The sequence below is a fragment of the Hoplias malabaricus genome, chromosome 5 (assembly GCF_029633855.1).
Source record: "Hoplias malabaricus isolate fHopMal1 chromosome 5, fHopMal1.hap1, whole genome shotgun sequence".
Taxonomy (NCBI): domain Eukaryota; kingdom Metazoa; phylum Chordata; class Actinopteri; order Characiformes; family Erythrinidae; genus Hoplias; species Hoplias malabaricus.
The window spans coordinates 1,620,708-1,641,555 of NC_089804.1; the positions used below are offsets into that span (position 1 = coordinate 1,620,708).

At 46.6% G+C, this 20,848-nt stretch overlaps 2 protein-coding genes across 5 annotated transcripts in view; both read right to left on the reverse strand.

Moving 5' to 3' along the window:
• Window positions 1-1,201: 1,201 nt before the first annotated feature.
• Window positions 1,202-11,829, reverse strand: cnga1b (cyclic nucleotide gated channel subunit alpha 1b). Its single transcript, XM_066670737.1, has 11 exons — window positions 11,792-11,829; window positions 11,401-11,500; window positions 6,911-7,005; window positions 6,279-6,335; window positions 5,852-5,908; window positions 5,391-5,507; window positions 4,894-4,998; window positions 3,983-4,089; window positions 3,064-3,740; window positions 1,656-2,129; window positions 1,202-1,540 (listed from the first exon to the last, which is right to left on the reverse strand). Exons 1-11 carry the CDS (start codon window positions 11,827-11,829, stop codon window positions 1,202-1,204), a joined length of 2,166 nt encoding a protein of 721 aa, XP_066526834.1.
• si:ch211-149b19.4 (uncharacterized protein LOC100149596 homolog) overlaps window positions 11,681-20,848 on the reverse strand; it is a 36,467-nt gene continuing 27,299 nt past the window's right edge. Inside the window, exons 1-10 of one of the 4 annotated variants that reach the window (XM_066671537.1) lie at window positions 20,842-20,848; window positions 15,951-16,128; window positions 15,046-15,109; window positions 14,262-14,444; window positions 13,871-14,002; window positions 13,704-13,754; window positions 12,869-12,931; window positions 12,693-12,722; window positions 12,538-12,576; window positions 11,681-12,448 (exon numbers count right to left, since the gene is read on the reverse strand). The exon at window positions 20,842-20,848 is cut by the window's right edge and continues 131 nt beyond it. In XM_066671537.1, coding sequence (XP_066527634.1) covers window positions 12,116-12,448; window positions 12,538-12,576; window positions 12,693-12,722; window positions 12,869-12,931; window positions 13,704-13,754; window positions 13,871-14,002; window positions 14,262-14,444; window positions 15,046-15,105 — 891 coding nt within the window. In that variant the 5' untranslated portion in view covers window positions 15,106-15,109; window positions 15,951-16,128; window positions 20,842-20,848 and the 3' untranslated portion in view covers window positions 11,681-12,115. Of the gene's footprint in view, window positions 12,449-12,537; window positions 12,577-12,692; window positions 12,723-12,868; window positions 12,932-13,703; window positions 13,755-13,870; window positions 14,003-14,261; window positions 14,445-15,045; window positions 15,110-15,950; window positions 16,517-20,841 lie in introns of those variants that run through there. The other 3 variants (XM_066671538.1, XM_066671539.1, XM_066671536.1) reach the window with 3 other exon arrangements.

Genomic DNA, 20,848 nt, shown 5'->3' on the forward strand with positions numbered 1-20,848 from the left:
AAGCTACTAACTAGCGGTGTACGTGTGAACATATTAACAACAGTCTGATACGTCTGTTAAAGGGAAGGTAGCTTGCTTTTCTTCAAAGAGCAGGGCTGAATCACTCCTCATAACCTTGCGGTGATTGTGCGGAGCTAAAGAAGGTTCCGATATGGACAGAGTAGTGTGACGCTTCAGAGTACATCTGCATCACAAGTGTCAAGTCAGAGTGTAAATCAACTACTGACCAATCAGAAAACAGCTCGAGATTCACCTAAAATGGAGGGTCGTAGATACACAGTTAATTACCGAGGTAGAGCAAAACAGGGCAACCTTTAAAACCTGCGAGTCGTATTTGTTTACAGCCGGAGGAGATTAAAACGGTCGTACGGTTGTGTACGCTGTCGCTAACTCGTGTCACTTGCTGTGAGGACACATTAAAGGGGAACGTCTACGATTGTGAGGAACCTCAGTTCTCTCTGGTTTGTTCATGTTCAGAAGCTCTGCATTTTTTTAATGTGGAACAGTGTGTTTGAGGAGAAAAGGACCGTATCTTGTTGGCGGCTGAAGTGTAAATTGTCTGTAAGTGTTTATTCACTGTTTGAATTCCCACAGAAACTCATGTGTAACTCGAGCTGTTTAGTTTTGTAGCACTTTCCCTCTGCGTTTACTTTCATGCAGTTAGCGCTCTCCTGAATTTAGAGTCAGTTCCACCTTAAATAGTCAGAAATTGCAAGAAATAGGTCAGTGTTACCAAACAATGGAGCAGGAATCGAGCAACATCCCCAGAGACAGAGAGAGAGAGAGAGAGAGAGAGAGAGAGGAACACTAGCATGTCTGACCTAGCCACATTTTACTATTTATTATTACTATTTATACTAATTTAATTTAAATTATACTAGTTTACTGACACGGGCTTCGTAAACACATGAGATTGGTATTCAGCACACAGAGACCTGAGAGCAGCAAATGGTGAGGAAACTTCTGAATCGTGAGAAAGTGTCTTTTGATTTCAATCGTGAATGTCACATTTAATGGTTACACCAGCCCCCAAGGTGTGGGCCAGCGAGGAGCCTGTGCATGTGTCTGTTCTGATGGTGGTAGCTTTGTTAACCTGCATCAGATAAAAAGCCACCCCAGGCTTCCTCTTCCTTTGTATAAGAAGCATAAACGTCCTGCTAAAGTCCCCCACTTCATTCTGAAACAGCCCCTCAACCTAACGCTACTTCTGCTCCTCTCCATCTTTCTTCTCCTCCTCTCCGGCTTTGCCCTCCACCTTCTCCTCCTCTTTCTTCTCCTCCGCAGGTGGAGGAGGAGCAGGGAGAGAGGCCTGTTCAGGCTGGACCATCTCAGAGAGGACCACTCCGGTGGAGATGGTGATTTTCGTCTCCAGTTTGGTGACGCGTCTCTTCAGTCGGCTCTGGACGGCTTCGTGCTGCGCCAGTAGCCGAGCGAAGCGGGTCTGAAGGTCGTCCAGGACAGAGCCGATCCTCACCACCTTCTCCTCCATGTCTTTGGGGTCAGGACCCTGCTTCGCCACCTCCAGGTCCAGCAGATTGTCCTGTGGGGCAGTAAACACACCAACAAGGCTGTAAACCAATCTACACCGGCCTAGTACACGGTTCTTTAAGAATGCAGGGTTAATTCGGCATCTAATCCTAATTCTGAGGCTGTACCTTCATGAGGATCTGGCGCCCCTTTTCCTCCAGCATAGCCTTGGCCTCCGGGTACTCAGTGAGCGCCTCCATCAGGTCGTCCTTGGACAAGCAGAAGAGGTCAGAGTAGCCGATGCTGCGAATGTTTGCGGTTCTGCGGTTGCCCGCCTTGCTGCCTTTGATGTTGAGGATGCTGATCTCACCGAAGTAGCTGCCATCGCTCAGAACGACGAACTGCGTGACCCCATCGTCAGCCACGACGGCCAGTTTCCCCTCTTTGATGATGTACATCTCCCGCCCGATGTCACCCTTCTTGCAGATGTAGTCTCCCGGACTGTAGACCTGCGGCTGGAGCTTCAGCACCAGCTCCACCAGCAGCCCGGCCTCGCAGTCCGCAAAGATACGCACCTTCTTCAGCGTGTCCAGGTGGACGTTTATGGCTATCTCAGCCCTCAGCTTGTCCGGCAGGTACTTCAGCACCTCCCTCTCGTCCACCTGCAGCACAGACACATTTTCACCTGTTTTACTGAGTAATATTGGACATACACAGCACAGTCTGTTCTGAACTAAATGCATCCATGTGCTGAGTTAAGGACAACACTTCAATCCCTCGTATGCAACCAGATCACCCACGAAAACCACAGGTAGGACTCTGAACCCTGACCAGAATGAAGCAGTTACAGAAGATGAACAAATAAATGAATTCAGTTCTCTTCCTTTTCAGTGATACATGAGCATGGACCAGGCTCAAAAGCTACCCACTGCAGGGTCCCTGTAGGGTCCGCCACGCAACGCAGACGACCAGCACCAACTCTCCTTCCCCACCAGGTGAATCAGGTCCTGGTTCTGGAGGCAGGTTCTTGTTTAGTGGCTGTTCTCTCGTGGTTCAGAGCGAGTCGAGTAGGGACTAAACCGTGGCGTGTAAACCTTGCAGAGCGCTGATCGTCCAGAGAGAGTCGTCACTCTACGCCACGCAACGCAGACGACCAGCACCAACTCTCCATCTGTAAAATCTCCAGCTGCAGCAGAGATCACATTTGTTTTTATCCGACTCACGACGGCAGCTCGTAAAATGACGCCGTGGTCTTTTGAAGAGGTTCAAACGCTCCTCGGATCGGTGGCCGACGAAAGAATCCAGCGAGAGCTGGACGCTGCAACAAGGAAGGAACAAAATCTACTGATCTGTCTGAACTGATGACGGAGCTGTGTTCAGTCTCAAACAACAACAACACGCCGATACACCATGAGTAAACACCGCTTAACGTTACCACCGCCGTTGTTGTGGTTTCCAAAGCCCTTAGAGACAGGCTTTAAAATGAAACCTGACCAATCAGAGAGTAGAGTCCAGTAGAGTCGAGTAGGGACCATGCAGTGGAAAAGCACCACAAGTTTTTTGAAAGACTCTCAAGTTTCCCTTAAAGTTACATACCGCCTTTTTGTTGGTCCAGAGGTAGTCGAACCACTTGATGACCCGTTTCTCCAGGTCCTTGGTGACCTTGCGGAAGCTCATGTACTGCTTGATGGCATCGATTCTGGCCTGGAAGTCGGCTCTGGCTGCGTTCATGTTGGTGATCATCGAGCCCACGTTACCAACAATGGTGGCGAAGATCAGCACGCCCACCAGGAAGTCAGTGACCACAAAGAAGTACTCCGAGTCCTTCTCAGGGGGCGGAGTCTCGCCGATGGTGGTGAGAGTGAGCGTGGACCAGTACATACTGTAGGCATATTTTCGAACCAGGCGTCCGAACTCAGGATCCGTCACGTCCGGATACACGAAGCGGTCGGCCCCGAAGCCAATGGCCTTGGAGAAGGAGTAGTACAGGCAGGCGTTCCAGTGGATGATGATGACGATGTACATGACCAGGTTGGAGATCCGGAAAACGTTAGGGAAGTTGGTCCTGGTCTCTGTCCGCTGGAAAAACTCAGAGAGCCGGTTTGCCCGGAGCAGTTTGTTCATCCGGATTTCTGGGTAGTTCACTCCGAAGTAGAGGTAAAAGACGTCAGTAGGGATCATGGACACCAGGTCCAGCTTGAACTGGAAGCTTTCCATGTAACGAGCCCGAAGCTTCTTCTCGTCTTTCACAAGCAGACCCTGCTCCAGGTAACCTACACTCACACACACACACACACACACACACACACACACACACACAGTACCATTTAGGGATGGGTGTGGTTAAACTAATAATCAGGACGGGAGCCCATACATCATCTGAGAAACTTCACACTGTATCGGGTCTTCAGTTCATGACTGACCCAAGACCAGCAGAGACACAGATACATGTCCACACGGACTCAGAGGGGACACTGTCCCTGCGCCTCAGGGCAGGTGTTGGTGTAATGCTCACCTGTCCTAGTCCTGAAGACCATGTCTGCCACGTAAATTACGTCTGAGACAAAGTCGGTGATAAACCAGTAAATTAAGTAATCATGCTGCAGCTCCTCGAAACAAGCCCTGGAGAAAAAACACAGAGGAACAGCCATTCAGTACACACACACACACACACACACACACACACACACACACACACACACCACAAGTACAAACAAACTCATAGTCCCTGTAAATTCTGTGTTTTCATGCCCATATAAGGAATTCCAGGTCCGTGCTTGATCCCGATTTCCAGCACATTAATCATTGCATTCATAATGCTACATGCTAAAAGCTAACACTGCTCTGAATCACCAGCTCATTAAAGAGCTCTGTATAAATAATGCTACATGCTAAAAGCTAACACTGCTCTGAATCACCAGCTCATTAAAGAGCTCTGCATCAATTATGCTACATGGTAAAAGCTAACACCGCTCTAAATTATCAGATCATTAAAGAGCTCTGTATCAATAATGCTACATGCTAAAAGCTAACACTGCTCTGAATCACCATCTCATTAAAGAGCTCTGTATCAATGATGCTTCATGCTAAAAGCTAACACCGCTCTAAATGATTAGCTCATTAAAGAGCTCTGTATCAATAATGCTACATGCTAAAAAGCTAACACCACTCTGAATCACTGGCTCATTAAAGACCTCTGTATCAATAAGGCTACATGCTACATGCTACAGCTAACACTGGTGTGCGCTGAAGTGACATCACACTAAAAGTGTGTCTACTATTAAACCCCAATGCAATTATAAATTAACAGATTGTTAGCATGTAGCATTATTCATGTTCATCAGTGTCAAACCAGAGGACAATCCAGCCAATCACATGTGTTGTTGTGTTGTTGCTGCAGGTGTCCTGTCAGACAGCGCCCCCTACCTGGCTATGATGAGAACCCAGTTGTACATGACCGGGCAGGTGATGACGAACAGCCAGTTGTAGTACATGTTCCCCGCCGGATCAATCACCAGGATCTCCTTTGGCCTGCAGCACATTCACAAACAACATCCACTACAGAGTCTCTCTGAACGGGAGTGAATTTACCACAACAGCATCAGCAGTGTTAATGATTATAAGAGATTATTAATTACCTTTATATTTCCTGTAAAGAACAAGAATCTAATTACTGCGTAAATGAGTGGCCAGGTTTACATCTCAGTACTGAATACTTCCTCATAGACTCCTAATAGATAACTCACATTGGACCCTGAATAATTGATAGTAGACACTGAATTATTCATAATCGATACTGAGTAATTAATAGTGAACACTGAGTAATTAATACCTTACACTGAGTAATTAATAGTGAACACTGAATAATTCATAGCACATAATTATGAAAGTTCCCCAGTGTAAAGAAGTGATAAAAAGCATACTCTTCTTTTTTGGCTTTTTCTTTTTCTTTTTCTTTCTCCTTCTCTTTCTCTTTTTCTTTCTCTTCTTTGTCCTTCTTCTTCTCCTTCTTCTCTTTCTTGTCTTTCTTTTCTTTCGTCCTGCAGTGGCAGACGGAGAGTGTGAGTGAGAGAACAGCCACAGGAGTGAGGAGAATGAGGATGATGAGGGCGAGGATGAGGATGATGAGGAAGAGGATGAGGATGATGAGGGCGAGAATGAGGATGAGGATAAGGATGGTGAGGGTGAGGATGGTGAGGATGAGGAGGATGAGGAGGATGAGGATGGTGAGGATGTGGATGAGGATGGTGAGGGTGAGGATGATGAGGATAAGGATGGTGAGGGTGAGGATGATGAGGATGATGAGAATGAGGATGAGGATGAGGATGATGAGAATGAGGATGTGAGGGTGAGGATGGTGAAGATGTTAAAGGTGAACACTTACTCTTTCTTTTCCTTCTTCTCCTTCTTCTCTTTCTTCTTCTTCTTCTTCTTCTCCTCTCTGTAGAAAACGAGTGTAGCTTCAATATAGTGCTAATATCATGTGGAGTGGTAATAATCATGTTCTTAGTGGTGTGTGTGTGAGTGTGTGTGAGTGTGTGTTTGAGTGTGTGTGTGTGTGTGTGTGTGAGTGTGTGTGTGTGAGTGTGTGTGTTTGAGTGTGTGTGTGTGTGTGTGTGTGTTTGAGTGTGTGTGTTTGAGTGTGTGTGTGTGTGTGTGTGTGTGTGTGTGAGTGTGTGTGTTTGAGTGTGTGTGTGTGTGTGTGTGTGTGTGTGTGTGTGAGTGTGTGTGTTTGAGTGTGTGTGTGTGTGTGTGTGTGTGTGTGTGTGTGTGTATGTGTGTGTGTTTGAGTGTGTGTGTGTGTTACTCACTCCTCATTGTTGTTGCTGTTGTTGATGTTGAATAATCCACCACAACACTGCGGGTTCCTTCAGACAAAACACACACATCATCATCATCATCATCATCATCATCAGTCATTGACTGACCACTGAACTGTGGGATGTGCTGTGTAGTGTTTACAAAGTGCCAGAACCAATTAGCACTACACTCACTCCACACACACTGTAGTGCACTACTTCTGCTGCACACTTCCCCTCACTTTACACAGTGTCAGAACATAAACCAACTACTGACCAATCAGAAGCCAGCTCCACACAGATGAAGTGGAGATGGTGACCTACTGTATGCACCGATATAAAGCCTATATACATATAATTACCCTCTCCAAGCTCCGCCCAGGACTGTGTTCTCTCATAGTAACGGTTGCTAGGTTGGACAAGCTTCACAGGACCCTGCTCCAAGTCCCAACTTAGGATTGTCAACTAAGGTCTGTATTTGAATGGGATTTTAAGCAGTGTCCTGTAAGTTTGTCCAACTTAGCAACCATCACTATGGGAAGTTGTGTTTGTAGATCATTGATCGGAGAGATCAATGACTCAGTTATCATTAGCATCTGAGCTACGATTGGCGAGAGACAGAGCTCCCATAATGCACTGCTCACGTGATCTCCTCTGTGTTGCCGACGATGACCTCGTCCACCCCCTCCAGGAGGATCTTGGGAGGGACGAGGGGTTTCACTCGGGAGGCCATGACCACCTGTCAACACACACACACACACACACACACAGAGTAGCTTTAGATGCTACATCCTCCTTGACTTCTAATGGAAATCAATGTAATGAGATGTCTAAGACATTTTGGAACATAAGACCCTAGTGACATAGGGTACCCTGGGAAAATAGGACCATGTGAACATAGTACCCTAGGAACATAGGATCCTGGGAAAATAGGACCCTGGGAACATAGTACCATAGGAACATAGTACCATAGGAAAATAGGACCCTGGGAACATAGTACCCTGGGAAAATAGAACCCTGTGAACATAGTACCCTAGGAACATAGTACCCTAGGAAAATAGGACCCTGTGAACATAGTACCCTGGGAACATAATACCATGGGAAAATAGGACCCTGGGAACATAGTACCCTGGGAACATAGGACCCTGGGAAAATAGTATCCTGGGAGCATAGTACCCTGGAAACATAGGACCCTGGGAAAATAGGACCCTGTGAACATAGTACCCTGGGAACATAGGATCCTGGGAAAATAGAACCATGAGAAAATAGGACCCTGGGAACATAGAACCATGAGAAAACAGGACCTTGGGAAAATAGGACCCTGGGAACATAGTACCCTGGGCACATAGTACCCTGGGAAAATAGTACCCTGGGAGCATAGTACCCTGGAAACATAGGGCCCTGGGAAAATAGGACCCTGTGAACATAGTACCCTGAGAACATAGGACCCTGGGAAAATAGAACTATGAGAAAATAGGACCCTGGGAACATAGAACCATGAGAAAACAGGACCTTGGGAAAATAGGACCATGGGAACATAGGACCCTAGGAACATAGGACCCTGGGAAAATAGGACCCTGTGAACATAGTACCCTAGGAACATAGGACCCTGGGAAAATAGGACCCTGTGAACATAGTACCCTAGGAACATAGTACCATGGGAAAATAGGACCCTGGGAACATAGTACCCTGGGAAAATAGTACCCTGGGAGCATAGTACCCTGGAAACATAGGACCCTGGGAAAATAGGACCCTGTGAACATAGTACCCTGGGAACATAGGACCCTGGGAAAATAGAACCATGAGAAAATAGGACCCTGGGAACATAGAAACATGAGAAATCAGGACCTTGGGAACATAGGACCCTGGGAAAATAGGACCCTGTGAACATAGTACCCTGGGAACATAGGACCCTGGGAACATAAAACCCTGGGAACATAGAACCATGAGAAAATAGGACCTTGGGAACATAGGACCCTGTGAACATAGGACCCTGGGAAAATGGTACCCTGTTAACATAGTACCCTGGGATCACAGGACCCCGGGAACATAGGACCCTGGGAAAACAGTACCCTGGGAACACAGAACCCTGGGAAAATAGGACACTGTGAACATAGTACCCTGGGAACATAGGACCCTGAGAAAATAGGACCCTGTGAACATAGTACCCTGGAAACATAGGACCATGTGGATATAGTACCCTGGGAAATTAGGACCCTGTGATCATAGGACCCTGGGAAAATAGGAACCTGTGAACATAGGACCCTGGGAACATAGGAACCTGTGAACATAGGACCCTGGGAACATAGGACACTGGGAAAATAGGACCCTAGGAACATAGTACACTGGGAACATAGGACACTGAGAAAATAGGCCCCTGGGAACATAGGACCCTATTTACATAGGACCCTGGGAACATAGGACACTGGGAAAATATGAACCTGTGAACATAGGACCCTGGGAACATAGGACCCTGGGAACATAGGACACTGTGAACATAGTACCCTGGGAACATAGTACACTGGGAACATAGGACACTGGGAAAATAGGACCCTATTTACATAGGACCCTGGGAACATAGGACAATGGGAAAATAGGACCCTGGGAACATAGGACCCTGGGAAAATAGGACCCTGGGAACATAGGACACTGGGAAAATAGGACCCTGGGAACATAGTACACTGGGAAAATAGGACCCTGGGAACATAGTACACTGGGAAAATAGGACCCTGGGAACATAGGACACTGGGAAAATAGGACCCTGGGAACATAGGACACTGGGAAAATAGGACCCTGGGAACATAGTACACTGGGAAAATAGGACCCTGGGAACATAGGACACTGGGAAAATAGGACCCTGGGAACATAGTACACTGGGAAAATAGGACCCTGGGAACATAGGACACTGGGAAAATAGGACCCTGGGAACATAGTACACTGGGAAAATAGGACCCTGGGAACATAAGACCTTTGGAACATAGGACCCTATTTACATAGAACCCTGGGAACATTGAATATAGCACATCCTTGAAATATAGGACAGTGTCTTCTAAGATGCACTCAGTGTGATACTATTCAGTGTGAAGCACAATACAGCAGTGGTTTATAATAAATTAATAAATAATAATGTTTATTAGAAATGAATAATAATGAATTAAAAAAGTAAATAAAGAATACATTAATATTTATAAATAAAAGTAGCTATAAACGCAGTGTGAACCCAGTTGAATGTGGAGAGTGTGTTAACCCTGTGTGGCTGTGTGTTTAAAGGTGTGTGTCCTGCTGTAGAGGACGGTCAGGACCAGACTCACCTGAAGATTAATCCACTGTCCGCTATTCACCTGTGCACACGTCCGCCATCGCACTTATACTGCACTTACAGATCTGTACAGCAGCTCCCAGACCGACCCCAGCTCATCCTCACACACTCTCACACACTCACACACACTCTGTCCAAGCGAAGTAACCAGAGTTAAGGGCTGTAACGGAGCAGAGTTTTCTCAGTTCGTAGCATGGCCTCGCGGAGAGTGGCAGAGGATTTCAGAGAGGAACAGCGCGATCGAGGATTACACGGGATGGAAATGACACACACACACACGCACACACACACACACACACACACACACACCTGCCTGGCCTGAATATGGATGAGGTGTACGAATGTCCAGCTGAGCACGAGAGAGAGTGAGAGACAGACAGGATGCTGTTGGATCTCTAGAAGGGGCCTTAAACCAAACAGGGCGCTCTGGAGCAGCTGCACATGAGTCTAATGTTAACCCTCATTTATAGGTGGACTGTGTGTGTGTGTGTGTGTGTGTGTGCTGTGGGCTGTTCACCTTGAGCACACTGCTGGAGGAACAGTGGGGATTAATGGCTATAGTCCAGCTTTGAGTAAGTTAGCTGTGTCAGCATTCTGCACTGGTCACCTATAATCCTCTTAAACCTGCACCACACACACACACACACACACACACACACACACATACACACACACTCAAGAGACCAGCTACCAGCATAAACCACAGGAGGTTGTGTTGTGCTGTGGACGATGCACTGGTGTCCAGCACTGCAGACTCTACCCACACTAAACCACCTTAAACCGGTTCAGACCAGTTTATAAACCAGTTAATAGGCGTTTATACTAACTCAGACCAGTTTAGATCTGTTCAGGAATGTTTAGAACAGCTCAGACCACTATAAACCAGTTCAGACCAATTTAGATCACCCATAGTTCCACAGCTCAGCACTGCCTTGCTTTACACCCCTCTAACCCACACTTGACCTTGAGCATGGTGACCTGAGGCTCATACGGGTGGTCTCATGTCACACTGAGGAGTTCAAAAACTCCAACAGCTGCTGCTGTGTCTGATCCACTCGCTCAAGATCAACACTCACTTACACAGCACTACTTCAGCGTCACTGGGGATAATAAAGTATGCAGATGGACCACTGGACTGTGTGCTGTACATTTCTTTACTGAGTGCACTGTTGGTAAACATCTGGCAGACATTATGGTTCACAGATGTTCCGCTTAAGGAACCGTTTTCTTGATGTAGAAATCCAGGTGACTTGGGGACAGACAGGGACAGGAGCTTTACTTCCAGTGGTCCACACCTGGCACTAGCATCTCCCTCACACCTGGATCCAGCCCAAACATCCCTGAACCTTACTGCTGGACCTGGGACATGACCTCTGGGACCTCCTGCAGGTACACCTGGCTGCACACCTGTAAACTCACCTGACAGAGCTCAAACCCTGCTCACACCTGTGTTAAAACCTGAGCAGATGCCTCCTGCCAAACCTGGACCTGTGGAAACCTGGACTCACCCCTGGGAGAGTGGCGGTACCTGGATATTACTTTACACCTAGTGCAGGTACAATGCCTGGACCTAGAGCAGGTGAAACAGCAGGTTTTGCTACCACACCTGGTTGAGGTAAAACACCTGGATCTAGAGCAGGTATAACATCTGGACTACACTGGGTCCAGGTACAGTGTCTGGATTTAGAGCAGGTAAAACACCTGGAGTTGGTGCCATGTTGGATTCAGGTACCACAGCTGGATCTAGACTAGGTAAAACATCTGGACCAGGTGTCACACCTTGCACGGGTACAACATCTGGGCTTACAGTCACACCTGGTCCAGGTACATCCAGGTGACGTCTTCTTCGGGGAAGTACATGGTTATTTCAGCAGGACAATGCCAGATCTTACTGTGCAGTTCAGACCTGTCTCCACTGAGGCGACATGGACAAGATTCTCAAAATATGGACCACACACCAGACAGGATTTCTACATTTCAGCACTTTATTGATCAATGAATGAAAGAATGAAACCAAATAAATGAGTAGAGAACAATAACAAAGGGCAGAGGTGGACCTCTGGTTACACAAGTTACACACATTCTCTACAGGGAGGACTTTACACTAGACATTGGACCTTTGCTGTGAGGGTTTGATGGCAGCCACAAGTGCGAGGTCATGTGCCGGTGTTGAATGGTATTGAATTAAGCATGTTGAGACACGTACGCTGCCATCGAGGTGACGTCTTCTTCGGGGAAGTCCATGGTTATTTCAGCAGGAAGATGCTGATTATGGACAAAGCCTCCAGATTTTAAGAACAACCACACACTGGACAGGATTTCCACAGTCCTCAGCTTTATTCATCATCAGATGAATGGATGAAGCCAAATGAATGAGTGGAGGACTATAACAAAGGGCCAGAATGGTTCAGAAAGTGCACGACTGGACATATTTACACAATACAAACTTTAACGTGGGAGCCTTTTATAAAAAGGTGGACATACGGTTTATATTTGTGTGTGTGTGTGTGTGTGTGTGTGTGTTTCCATTTCACAGTGAGTGTCTGTTAGCATGTCCTTTAGCTCTCTTGTTCTTCTGAGTGCAGGGTTTGGTGGTGGGCCCCACACTGCCCCCTGCTGGAGGCTGCTGAACTCCAGCAGACGATTGCTCAGTGACACCGACCGCCGGGGATGCTGTTTCCTCAGGGGCGGGGCTTAACTGCAGTCCAGCGAGGGGTGTGGGGGAGGGGGAGGGCAGCTGAAGGTTGCCCGGTTCAGGGTCAGTGTCAGTGTCGGTGTCGGTGGCAGTGCCCCCTTCCTGTCCTCCCTGGACGATTCCCATATTAATGATCTCATCACTGACCGGCAAGATATATATCACCTGCTGGAGGAGGAGAGGAGGGGGAAGGTTAGTGTGTATGTGCGCGTGTGTGTGTGTGTGTGTGTGTGTGTGTGTGTATTTGTGTGTCTTACCTGGGTGGCCCCTCCCTCCTCTGAACTCTCTGAATTGGACTAAATGATAGAGTGAAAAGATATTAAAATAATATTTAAATGAATAATGTAATGTTACTTTTAAAAATTATACACTAATACACATCTATTTAAAAGTTGTGTACATTAACACTCACCCCAAGAGCTTGCCGAATAACAGACACCACCTACACACACACACACACACACAAATGGACACAAACACACACACAAACAGACACACACATGTCAATGTTAAACACACTCTCCATTCACTGTCCACTCTATTAAACACATGTTCAGTCCAGCTGAGGTGCAGGAGGTATGTGCTGACCTGTGTCTGTACTCGAGCTCCTCCAGCAGGGGTCAGCAGCGAGGGGAAGAAGGCCTGACCCACCTGAAACATAGCAAACAAAATCTGTTGCCTATTCACTGCATAGTCTACTGTCCCTGTTTCCAAACTGTCTCCCTATTCACTTATTCCCTACATTACCCACTACACAATGCACTATTTTTATTGGTTTTGGATTTACCAAACAGCACAGTGCATTCTGGGTATTTTGCAATGAATTGTGGGATTGTTTGAGTTTACTGAATGATGTCCACTGTGTTTTCAGACACCACTACACAATATAGTGCACTATGTAGTGAATAGGGAACACATCTGGACACACTGTATTTTGGGGATCTACCATTTCGTAGAAAATTTCAGTATTCTTAAATAATCCCACAATGCACTGCAAAAGCCACGTGCACTAGCTGATATTAGTGGATAGTGGATACCCATAATACCCTGCACAGATTGGTAAAAACCCACCACGAGTTCGTGTCTCAGATCTTTCACAACTCTCCTGAACTCAGTTCCCTGTAATTGTGCACTGTGTAGTGAGGAATGTAGGGAATAATGAATAGGGAGATCATTCATACACAGAGAGTTTTACAATAGCCACCATTTTCTGGAGCAGCTCTTTTGATCATCCACAGATAAGGGGCGTGGCCATCAGCAGCCAACCAATCAAAGCTGTCTGTTGGTTTCCATTGTTGTTAACGCAAAGCTGTGTCCAGCTCAGGAACCGTCAATGGGGTTTAAAATGGTGGCTGGGCTTGTGTGACTCACATGCCCACTGGTGTGTGTGTGTGTGTGTGTGTGTGTGTGTGTGAGACCTCACCATAGTGGGCTGCAGGGGGATGACCGGGATAGTGTTCCAAACAGGAAACAGCTACAAACAAAACAATCCACAACTTAGAAAAGATTCATTTTCACAGAAAAAGTTAAGTAATTGGTGAGTGTGTGTGTGTGTGTGTGTGTGTGTGTGTGTGTGTGTGTGGGCAGTACCTGTCCCTGTGCCTGTGCACTCTCAGGTGTCTGAACGAGTGTGTATGTGTTTACTGAAGGGTTGGGAAATGTGTTTGGCTGCAGGAACAGACTATTCACACTTTCACCTTCTGGCTCAGTCTCGGCCTTCATCTACACCCCGACATAAACAACAACAACAACAACAATTGATAAACAACAACAAACAAACAACAACATTCAAACAACTGACCTGTCCATGCAATGCCCACAGTTACACAACTGCATAGTTTCTGTTGCTAGGTCGGACAAGCTTTACACAACACTGATGGCAATCCCAATCCAGCTTGTCTAACCTAGCAACAGTCGCTATGGAAGAACACATTAGTGGGCGGAGCCTGGACAGTTCCAGCAAACACTTGGAATGACTGACCTGGTTCTGGGGCAGTGTGAGTGTGTGGGTCGGTGCTGGTTGTGTAGGGGTTGGGTTCCTGAGTGCGTCCAACTCGGCCTTGTTTACTGGGACCAGAACCAGCTGTGGTCCGAGTGAGCTCAGAACTGTGACCGGGACCAGCATGTTTTGACCCCCGGTGGCAGTGGAGGGGGGCGTGGCCAACTGTGGGAGAGAGAGAGTTATAAAGGCGTCAAAGATTCTGTACTAAACCCGTTTAAAACAAGCCATACCTCCATGCTCCCTGTGGGGGACCCGCTGTGTGGAGCATAAATGGGTTCATTCACTGCAGTTGTTTATTAATTATTAAAATCAGTCATTTTTACATTCACACAACATTATAACTGAATTAATTCATTTAAAGCAGAACTGAGATGAACGAAATTATGTGAGAACATTCCACCTTAAATCAACAGACGGAGAGAGAGACAGATAAGTAGGGGGCAGCCATGGCCTGGTGGTGAGGAACTGGGCGTGTAACCAGAAGGTTGCCGGTTCGATCCCCAGAGCCGTAGGTCATGATTGAAGTGCCCTTGAGCAAGGCACCGGACCCCAAGCTGCTCCCTGGGCGCCGTGGCTAGGGCTGCCCACCGCTCCCCCTAGTGTTCACTAGTGTGTGTGTAAATGTGTGTTTCACTGCATGGAATGGGTTAAATGAATGTGGAAAACCAATTCCTCTGTGTGCAGCACAGTAGCCAATAAAGTGATTCTAATTCTAATAATAAAGAGAGAGAGAGAGAGAGAGAGAGAAGGGAATGATACTCACAGGGAAAGGTTCTGTCAGCCCCAGAACAAACACCAGCAGCACACACACTCGCCTCATCATTGCACTGTAGAACACACACTCTGTTAGAGATCAGAACCAGGTACAACACTGTACCACAGTAACTTACTACTGCACTACACCATAGTAAACATATTTAAAACTGTACTATACCAAACTGCCTTTATTACTGTAGTACATAGATACTACTGTCTATATGTACTATACCATCTACTACTGTACTATAACATTTACTGCTGTACTATATTATACTGCAATAACACACTACTGTACTATTCCATACTGCATTCATTTACTACTGTACTGTACTGTACATCATACATTTAATACTGTACTACATATTTTACTATGATACTATACTGATTATTGCTGTACTACAGCATTTTCTACTGTACTACACCAATAGCCTCACAATGCCAGAGTCTCTACGGAGAGAGACTCCACCTACTACAACAGGAAAAGGAATCTGAGTGACACACAAAAGGACCAATCACAGTCTACTATTCTGGTCTGACGTGTGGAGGTAGTCTTTCACGTCGGACCAATGCCAGAGCCAGTACAAAACGATGCATGGAAAATTACTGTACTATATCATTAACTACTGTACTATACAGTTCCTCATTCATTTACTATTGTACTACACCAATTACTATGGTACTATAACATACTGCAGTAAATTAGCACTGTATATAGTAGTATATTGACCATATAAGAGTCATATTTGACTATTACAGCACTATGGAGTACAGTGTGCCCTGTAGTACAGAGTACAGTCATGCTATGGCTGTACTCTCTAAGGATAGACCAATGAAGTACAGAGCTGTAGAGACCACACTAAGCCCCACCCCAGGAGCTGAGAGCAGAGAGCAGTGCAGGTGAGGGTTTACCTGAGAGCAGAGAGCTGTGTGGGAGATTTCAGGGCTTTCCAGTTCAGCAGGGCTTCAGATGAAGTGTGAGGAGTGTGAGGGACCCTGGACGCTTTATATACTGTTCACACGTCTGTCTCACAGAGAGAGAGAGGGACGGCCATCATGTCTGTCTCACTGAGAGAGAGACATTTCCTCACTGAGAGATTAGAGGAGACACTGAGTCAGTGGATCCTCAGACAGAAACCTGAAATTAGGACAAGCCCCGGCTCCTCAGGCGTCTCCGGAGCACAGGTTCCAGGGGCTAATATTTTTAGTGTCATGCTAATTCCCTTAAGCCCATGTGTCTAGCGGAATGCAGAAATGTAAACGTGGAACTCCAGAAAAATCATGGAAACAATACACAGATGTTAATATGGAACTCCAGAGATATTAAGGAGACACTGCTGAGATATCAAGGAGAAACTACAGAGAAAACAAGGAGACACTGCTGAGATATGGTAACGAAAATCAGCAGTGAACACATTCACATATCCTAGTGCACTAGGGGCAGTGAACCCGTGTGGGGCAGTGGGGAGCAGGTGGGGGTTGGATGCCTTGCTCATGGGACCCTCAGCCATGCATGTTGAGGGAGTGGTCAGTGCTGTTCCTATACCCCCTCCCACAATCTTCCTGCCAGTCCTGGAAATCGAACCAGTGCCCTTCTGGAACCAGACACACTTCTCTAATTATGAAGCAACAGCACCTTTATAATACAGCAATAAATACAGCGATATGAAGGAGGATAGACTTTGGTGCTGGTTTACACTCATCAAGACTGGTTTGTGCTGGCCTGGTTCTGGATGAAACTGGTGTAGACTGGTTTGTGCTAGTTTAGATTCATATGGACTGTTTTGTGCCAGATTGGTGCTGATCTAATTTGATCTAGACTGCTTTCAGCTTGTGTGGTCCTGGTGTAGACTGGTTAGTCCTGGCCTGGTATTGATGAAGACTGGTTTGTGTGTGTGTGTGTCTGGTCCTGGTGTAGACTGGTTAGTCCTGGCCTGGTATTGATGAAGACTGGTTTGTGTGTGTGTGTCTGGTCCAGGTGTAGACTGGTTAGTGTGTGTGGTCTTGGTTTAGACTGGTTAGCGTGTGTAGTCTTGGTTTAGACTGGTTTGTATGTGTGTGGTCCTGGTAAAGACTGATAAGTGTGTGTGGTCTTGGTAAAGACTGATTAGAGTGTGTGGTCTTGGTAAAGACTGATTAGTGTGTGTGGTCTGGATTTAGACTGGTTAGTGTGTGTGGTCCTGGTTTAGACTGGTAAGTGTGTGTGGTCTAGCTTCAGACTGGTTAGTGTGTGGTCTTGGTTTAGACTGGTTAGTGTGTGTGGTCTTGGTTTAGACTGGTTAGTGTGTGTGTGGTCTTGGTTTAGACTGGTTAGTTTGTGTGGTCTTGGTTTAGACTGGTTAGTGTGCATGGTCTAGCTTCAGACTGGTTAGTGTGTGGTCTTGGATTAGACTGGTTAGTGTGTGTGGTCTTTGTTTAGACTGGTTAGTGTGTGTGGTCTTGGTTTAGACTGGTTAGTTTGTGTGGTCTTGGTGAAGACTGGTTAGTGTGTGTGGTCTTGGTTTAGACTGGTTAGTGTGTGTGGTCCTGGTTTAGACTGGTTAGTGTGTGTGGCCTTGATGAAGACCGGTTAGTGTGTGTGGTCTTAGTTTAGACTGGTTAGTGTGCATGGTCTAACTTCAGACTGGTTAGTGTGTGGTCTTGGATTAGACTGGTTAGTGTGTGTGTTCTTGATGAAGGCTGGTTAGTGTGTGTGGTCTTGATTTAGACCGGTTAGTGTGTGTGGTCCTGGTTTAGACTAGTTAGTGTGTGTGGTCCTGGTTTAGACTGGTTAGTGTGTGTGGCCTTGATGAAGACTGGTTAGTGTGTGTGGTCTTGATTTAGACTGGTTAGTGTGTGTGGTCCTGGTTTAGACTGGTTAGTGTGTGTGGTTTTGGTTTAGACTGGTTAGTGTGCATGGTCTAGCTTCAGACTGGTTAGTGTGTGGTCTTGGATTAGACTGGTTAGTGTGTGTGGTCTTTGTTTAGACTGGTTAGTGTGTGTGTTCTTGATGAAGGCTGGTTAGTGTGTGTGGTCTTGGTTTAGACTGGTTAGTTTGTGTGGTCTTGGTGAAGACTGGTTAGTGTGTGTGGTCTTGGTTTAGACTGGTTAGTGTGTGTGTTCCTGGTTTAGACTAGTTAGTGTGTGTGGCCTTGATGAAGACTGTTTAGTATGTGTGGTCCTGGTTTAGACTGGTTAGTGTGTGTGGTCTTGGTTTAGACTGGTTAGTGTGTGTGGTCTTGGTTTAGACTGGTTAGTGTGTGTGGTCCTGGTTTAGACTGGTTAGTGTGTGTGGTCCTGGTTTAGACTGGTTAGTGTGTGTGGTCTTGGTTTAGACTGGTTAGTGTGTGTGGTCTTGGTTTAGACTGGTTAGTGTGTGTGGTCCTGGTTTAGACTGGTTAGTGTGTGTGGTCCTGGTTTAGACTGGTTAGTGTGTGTGGTCTTGGTTTAGACTGGTTAGTGTGTGTGGTCCTGGTTTAGACTGGTTAGTGTGTGTGGTCTTGGTGAAGACTGGTTAGTGTGTGTGGTCCTGGTTTAGACTGGTTAGCATGTGTGGTCTTGGTTTAGACTGGTTAGTGTGTGTGGTCTTGGTTTAGACTGGTTAGTGTGTGTGGTCCTGGTTTAGACTGGTTAGTGTGTGTGGTCTTGGTGAAGACTGGTTAGTGTGTGTGGTCCTGGTTTAGACTGGTTAGTTTGTGTGGTCTTGGTGAAGAGTGGTTAGTGTGTGTGGTCCTGGTTTAGACTGGTTAGTTTGTGTGGTCTTGGTGAAGAGTGGTTAGTGTGTGTGGTCCTAGTTTAGACTGGTTAGTGTGTGTGGTCTTGGTGAAGACTGGTTAGTGTGTGTGGTCCTGGTTTAGACTGGTTAGTGTGTGTGGTCTTGGTGAAGAGTGGTTAGTGTGTGTGGTCTTGATTTAGACTGGTTAGTGTGTGGTCTTGGTTTAGACTGGTTAGTGTGTGTGGTCTTGGTTTAGACTGGTTAGTGTGTGTGGTCCTGGTTTAGACTAGTGAGTGTGTGTGGTCTAGCTTCAGACTGGTTAGTGTGTGTGGTCCTGGTTTAGACTGGTCAGTGTGTGTGGTCTTGATGAAGACTGGTTAGTGTGTGTGGTCCTGGTTTAGACTGGTTAGTGTGTGTGGTCTTGATGAAGACTGGTTAGTGTGTGTGGTCTGTGGTGTGTGGTTTAGATTAGTTAGTCCTGGTCTGTTGCTGGTGTAGACTCTCACACTGCCTGTTCCTGCTGGATGACGAGTGTGTCAGTGCCCAAAATAAAATTTATGCTTGTCCTTCTTGTTTATTTTTAATAGAGTGCTTTTTATATACAGCACACTACAGGATCCCAGACAGAAGATTACACTCTCTCTCTCACACACACACACAGTCAGCGTCTGATCCGGAAATACACACACACACACACTGGCGGTGTGAGGAGATGTGTGTGTGTGTATTTCCGGATCAGACGCTGACTGTGTGTCTAGATGCTGACAGTTCAAGACTTGCATGTTGAGCAACTCTCCAAACATAAAGAGATCAACGATACACCTCTGACCACACAATGCACCCCCCATACACACACACCCCACACACACCCCAAACACACTCACACACTGATCCACAGCCCTGTCCTATAACCCACGTTTGTGTTGGGCAAGATGAGCTCAGGCTTATGTACAGTCAGCTTTCAGACACACACCTGCTGTCCTCATTTAGACACTAATACAATACTACCACTCATTCTCACACACACACACACACTGATATATTTTATTGTATGTATAGTTGAATGGTATGGAGGACCAAACCTGCCAAAATTAAAAATAAATGAATTAATTAATGACTCAGTAAAATTTATGTCCTCCTTAATAATGATGAGAAATATAAAAACAAATGTTAAAAACCTAGAGAAAATAATAAATAAAACCTTACATAAATAGAAATGTCTGTTTACTACCTGCATGTGTTTAGTTTCCTTTTTCTCTCTCTATCCTAATTAATATATATTATGTGGGAGACACGTCTCTCTCTATGTGGGTCCTCTGCTCCAGGGATGGAGCTGCGGGAGACACGTCTCTCTCTATGTGGGTCCTCTGCTCCAGGGATGGAGCTGCGGGAGACACGTCTCTGTCTATGTGGGTCCTCTGCTACAGAGATGGAGCTGCGGGAGACACATCTCTCTCTATGCAGGGCCTCTGCTCCAGGGATGGAGCTGTGGGAGACACGTCTCTCTCTTTGCAGGTCCTCTGCTCCAGATATGGAGCTGTGGGAGACACGTCTCTCTCTATGCAGGGGCTCTGCTCCAGGGATGGAGCTGTGGGAGACACGTCTCTCTCTATGTGGGTCCTCTGCTCCAGGGATGGAGCTGTGGGAGACACGTCTCTCGCTATGTGGGTCCTCTGCTCCAGGGATGGAGCTGTGGGAGACACGTGTCTCTCTATGTGGGTCCTCTGCTCCAGAGATGGAGCTGCGGGAGACACGTCTCTCTCTATGTGGGTCCTCTGCTACAGAGATGGAGCTGCGGGAGACACGTCTCTCTCTATGCAGGTCCTCTGCTCCAGAGATGGAGCTGCGGGAGACACGTCTGTCTCTATGTGGGTCCTCTGCTCCAGAGATGGAGCTGCGGGAGACACTGCTCTCCCTCGGCCTGGCCGACATGTTTGCTTCCTTTCGTGTTGTATTTCCTCATTTTGTCTGATCTCCTGAACTGAGATCACATGATTGTTTGAGGCATTCAGCTTTATTTAAACAGTAAACACGTCTATGACACGTGACCAAAGGTGCGATTGAACCCAGGAAATGGCGTGGCATCACACTTTACAAGCTGATACTTACGTTGCTC

What these genes read in the sequence shown, in the direction of transcription:
- cnga1b (XM_066670737.1), bottom strand. Translation starts at nt 11,829, where the DNA reads ATGGACTTCCCCGAAGAAGACGTCACCTCGATGGCAGC. An exon ending in CCTGGATGTACCTGGACCAG is followed by an intron (nt 7,006 to 11,400) that starts GTGTGACTGTAA and finishes GTGTGTTGACAG; the next exon opens with GTGGTCATGGCCTCCCGAGT. An exon ending in TGGGTTCTCATCATAGCCAG is followed by an intron (nt 4,090 to 4,893) that starts GTAGGGGGCGCT and finishes TTTTTTCTCCAG; the next exon opens with GGCTTGTTTCGAGGAGCTGC.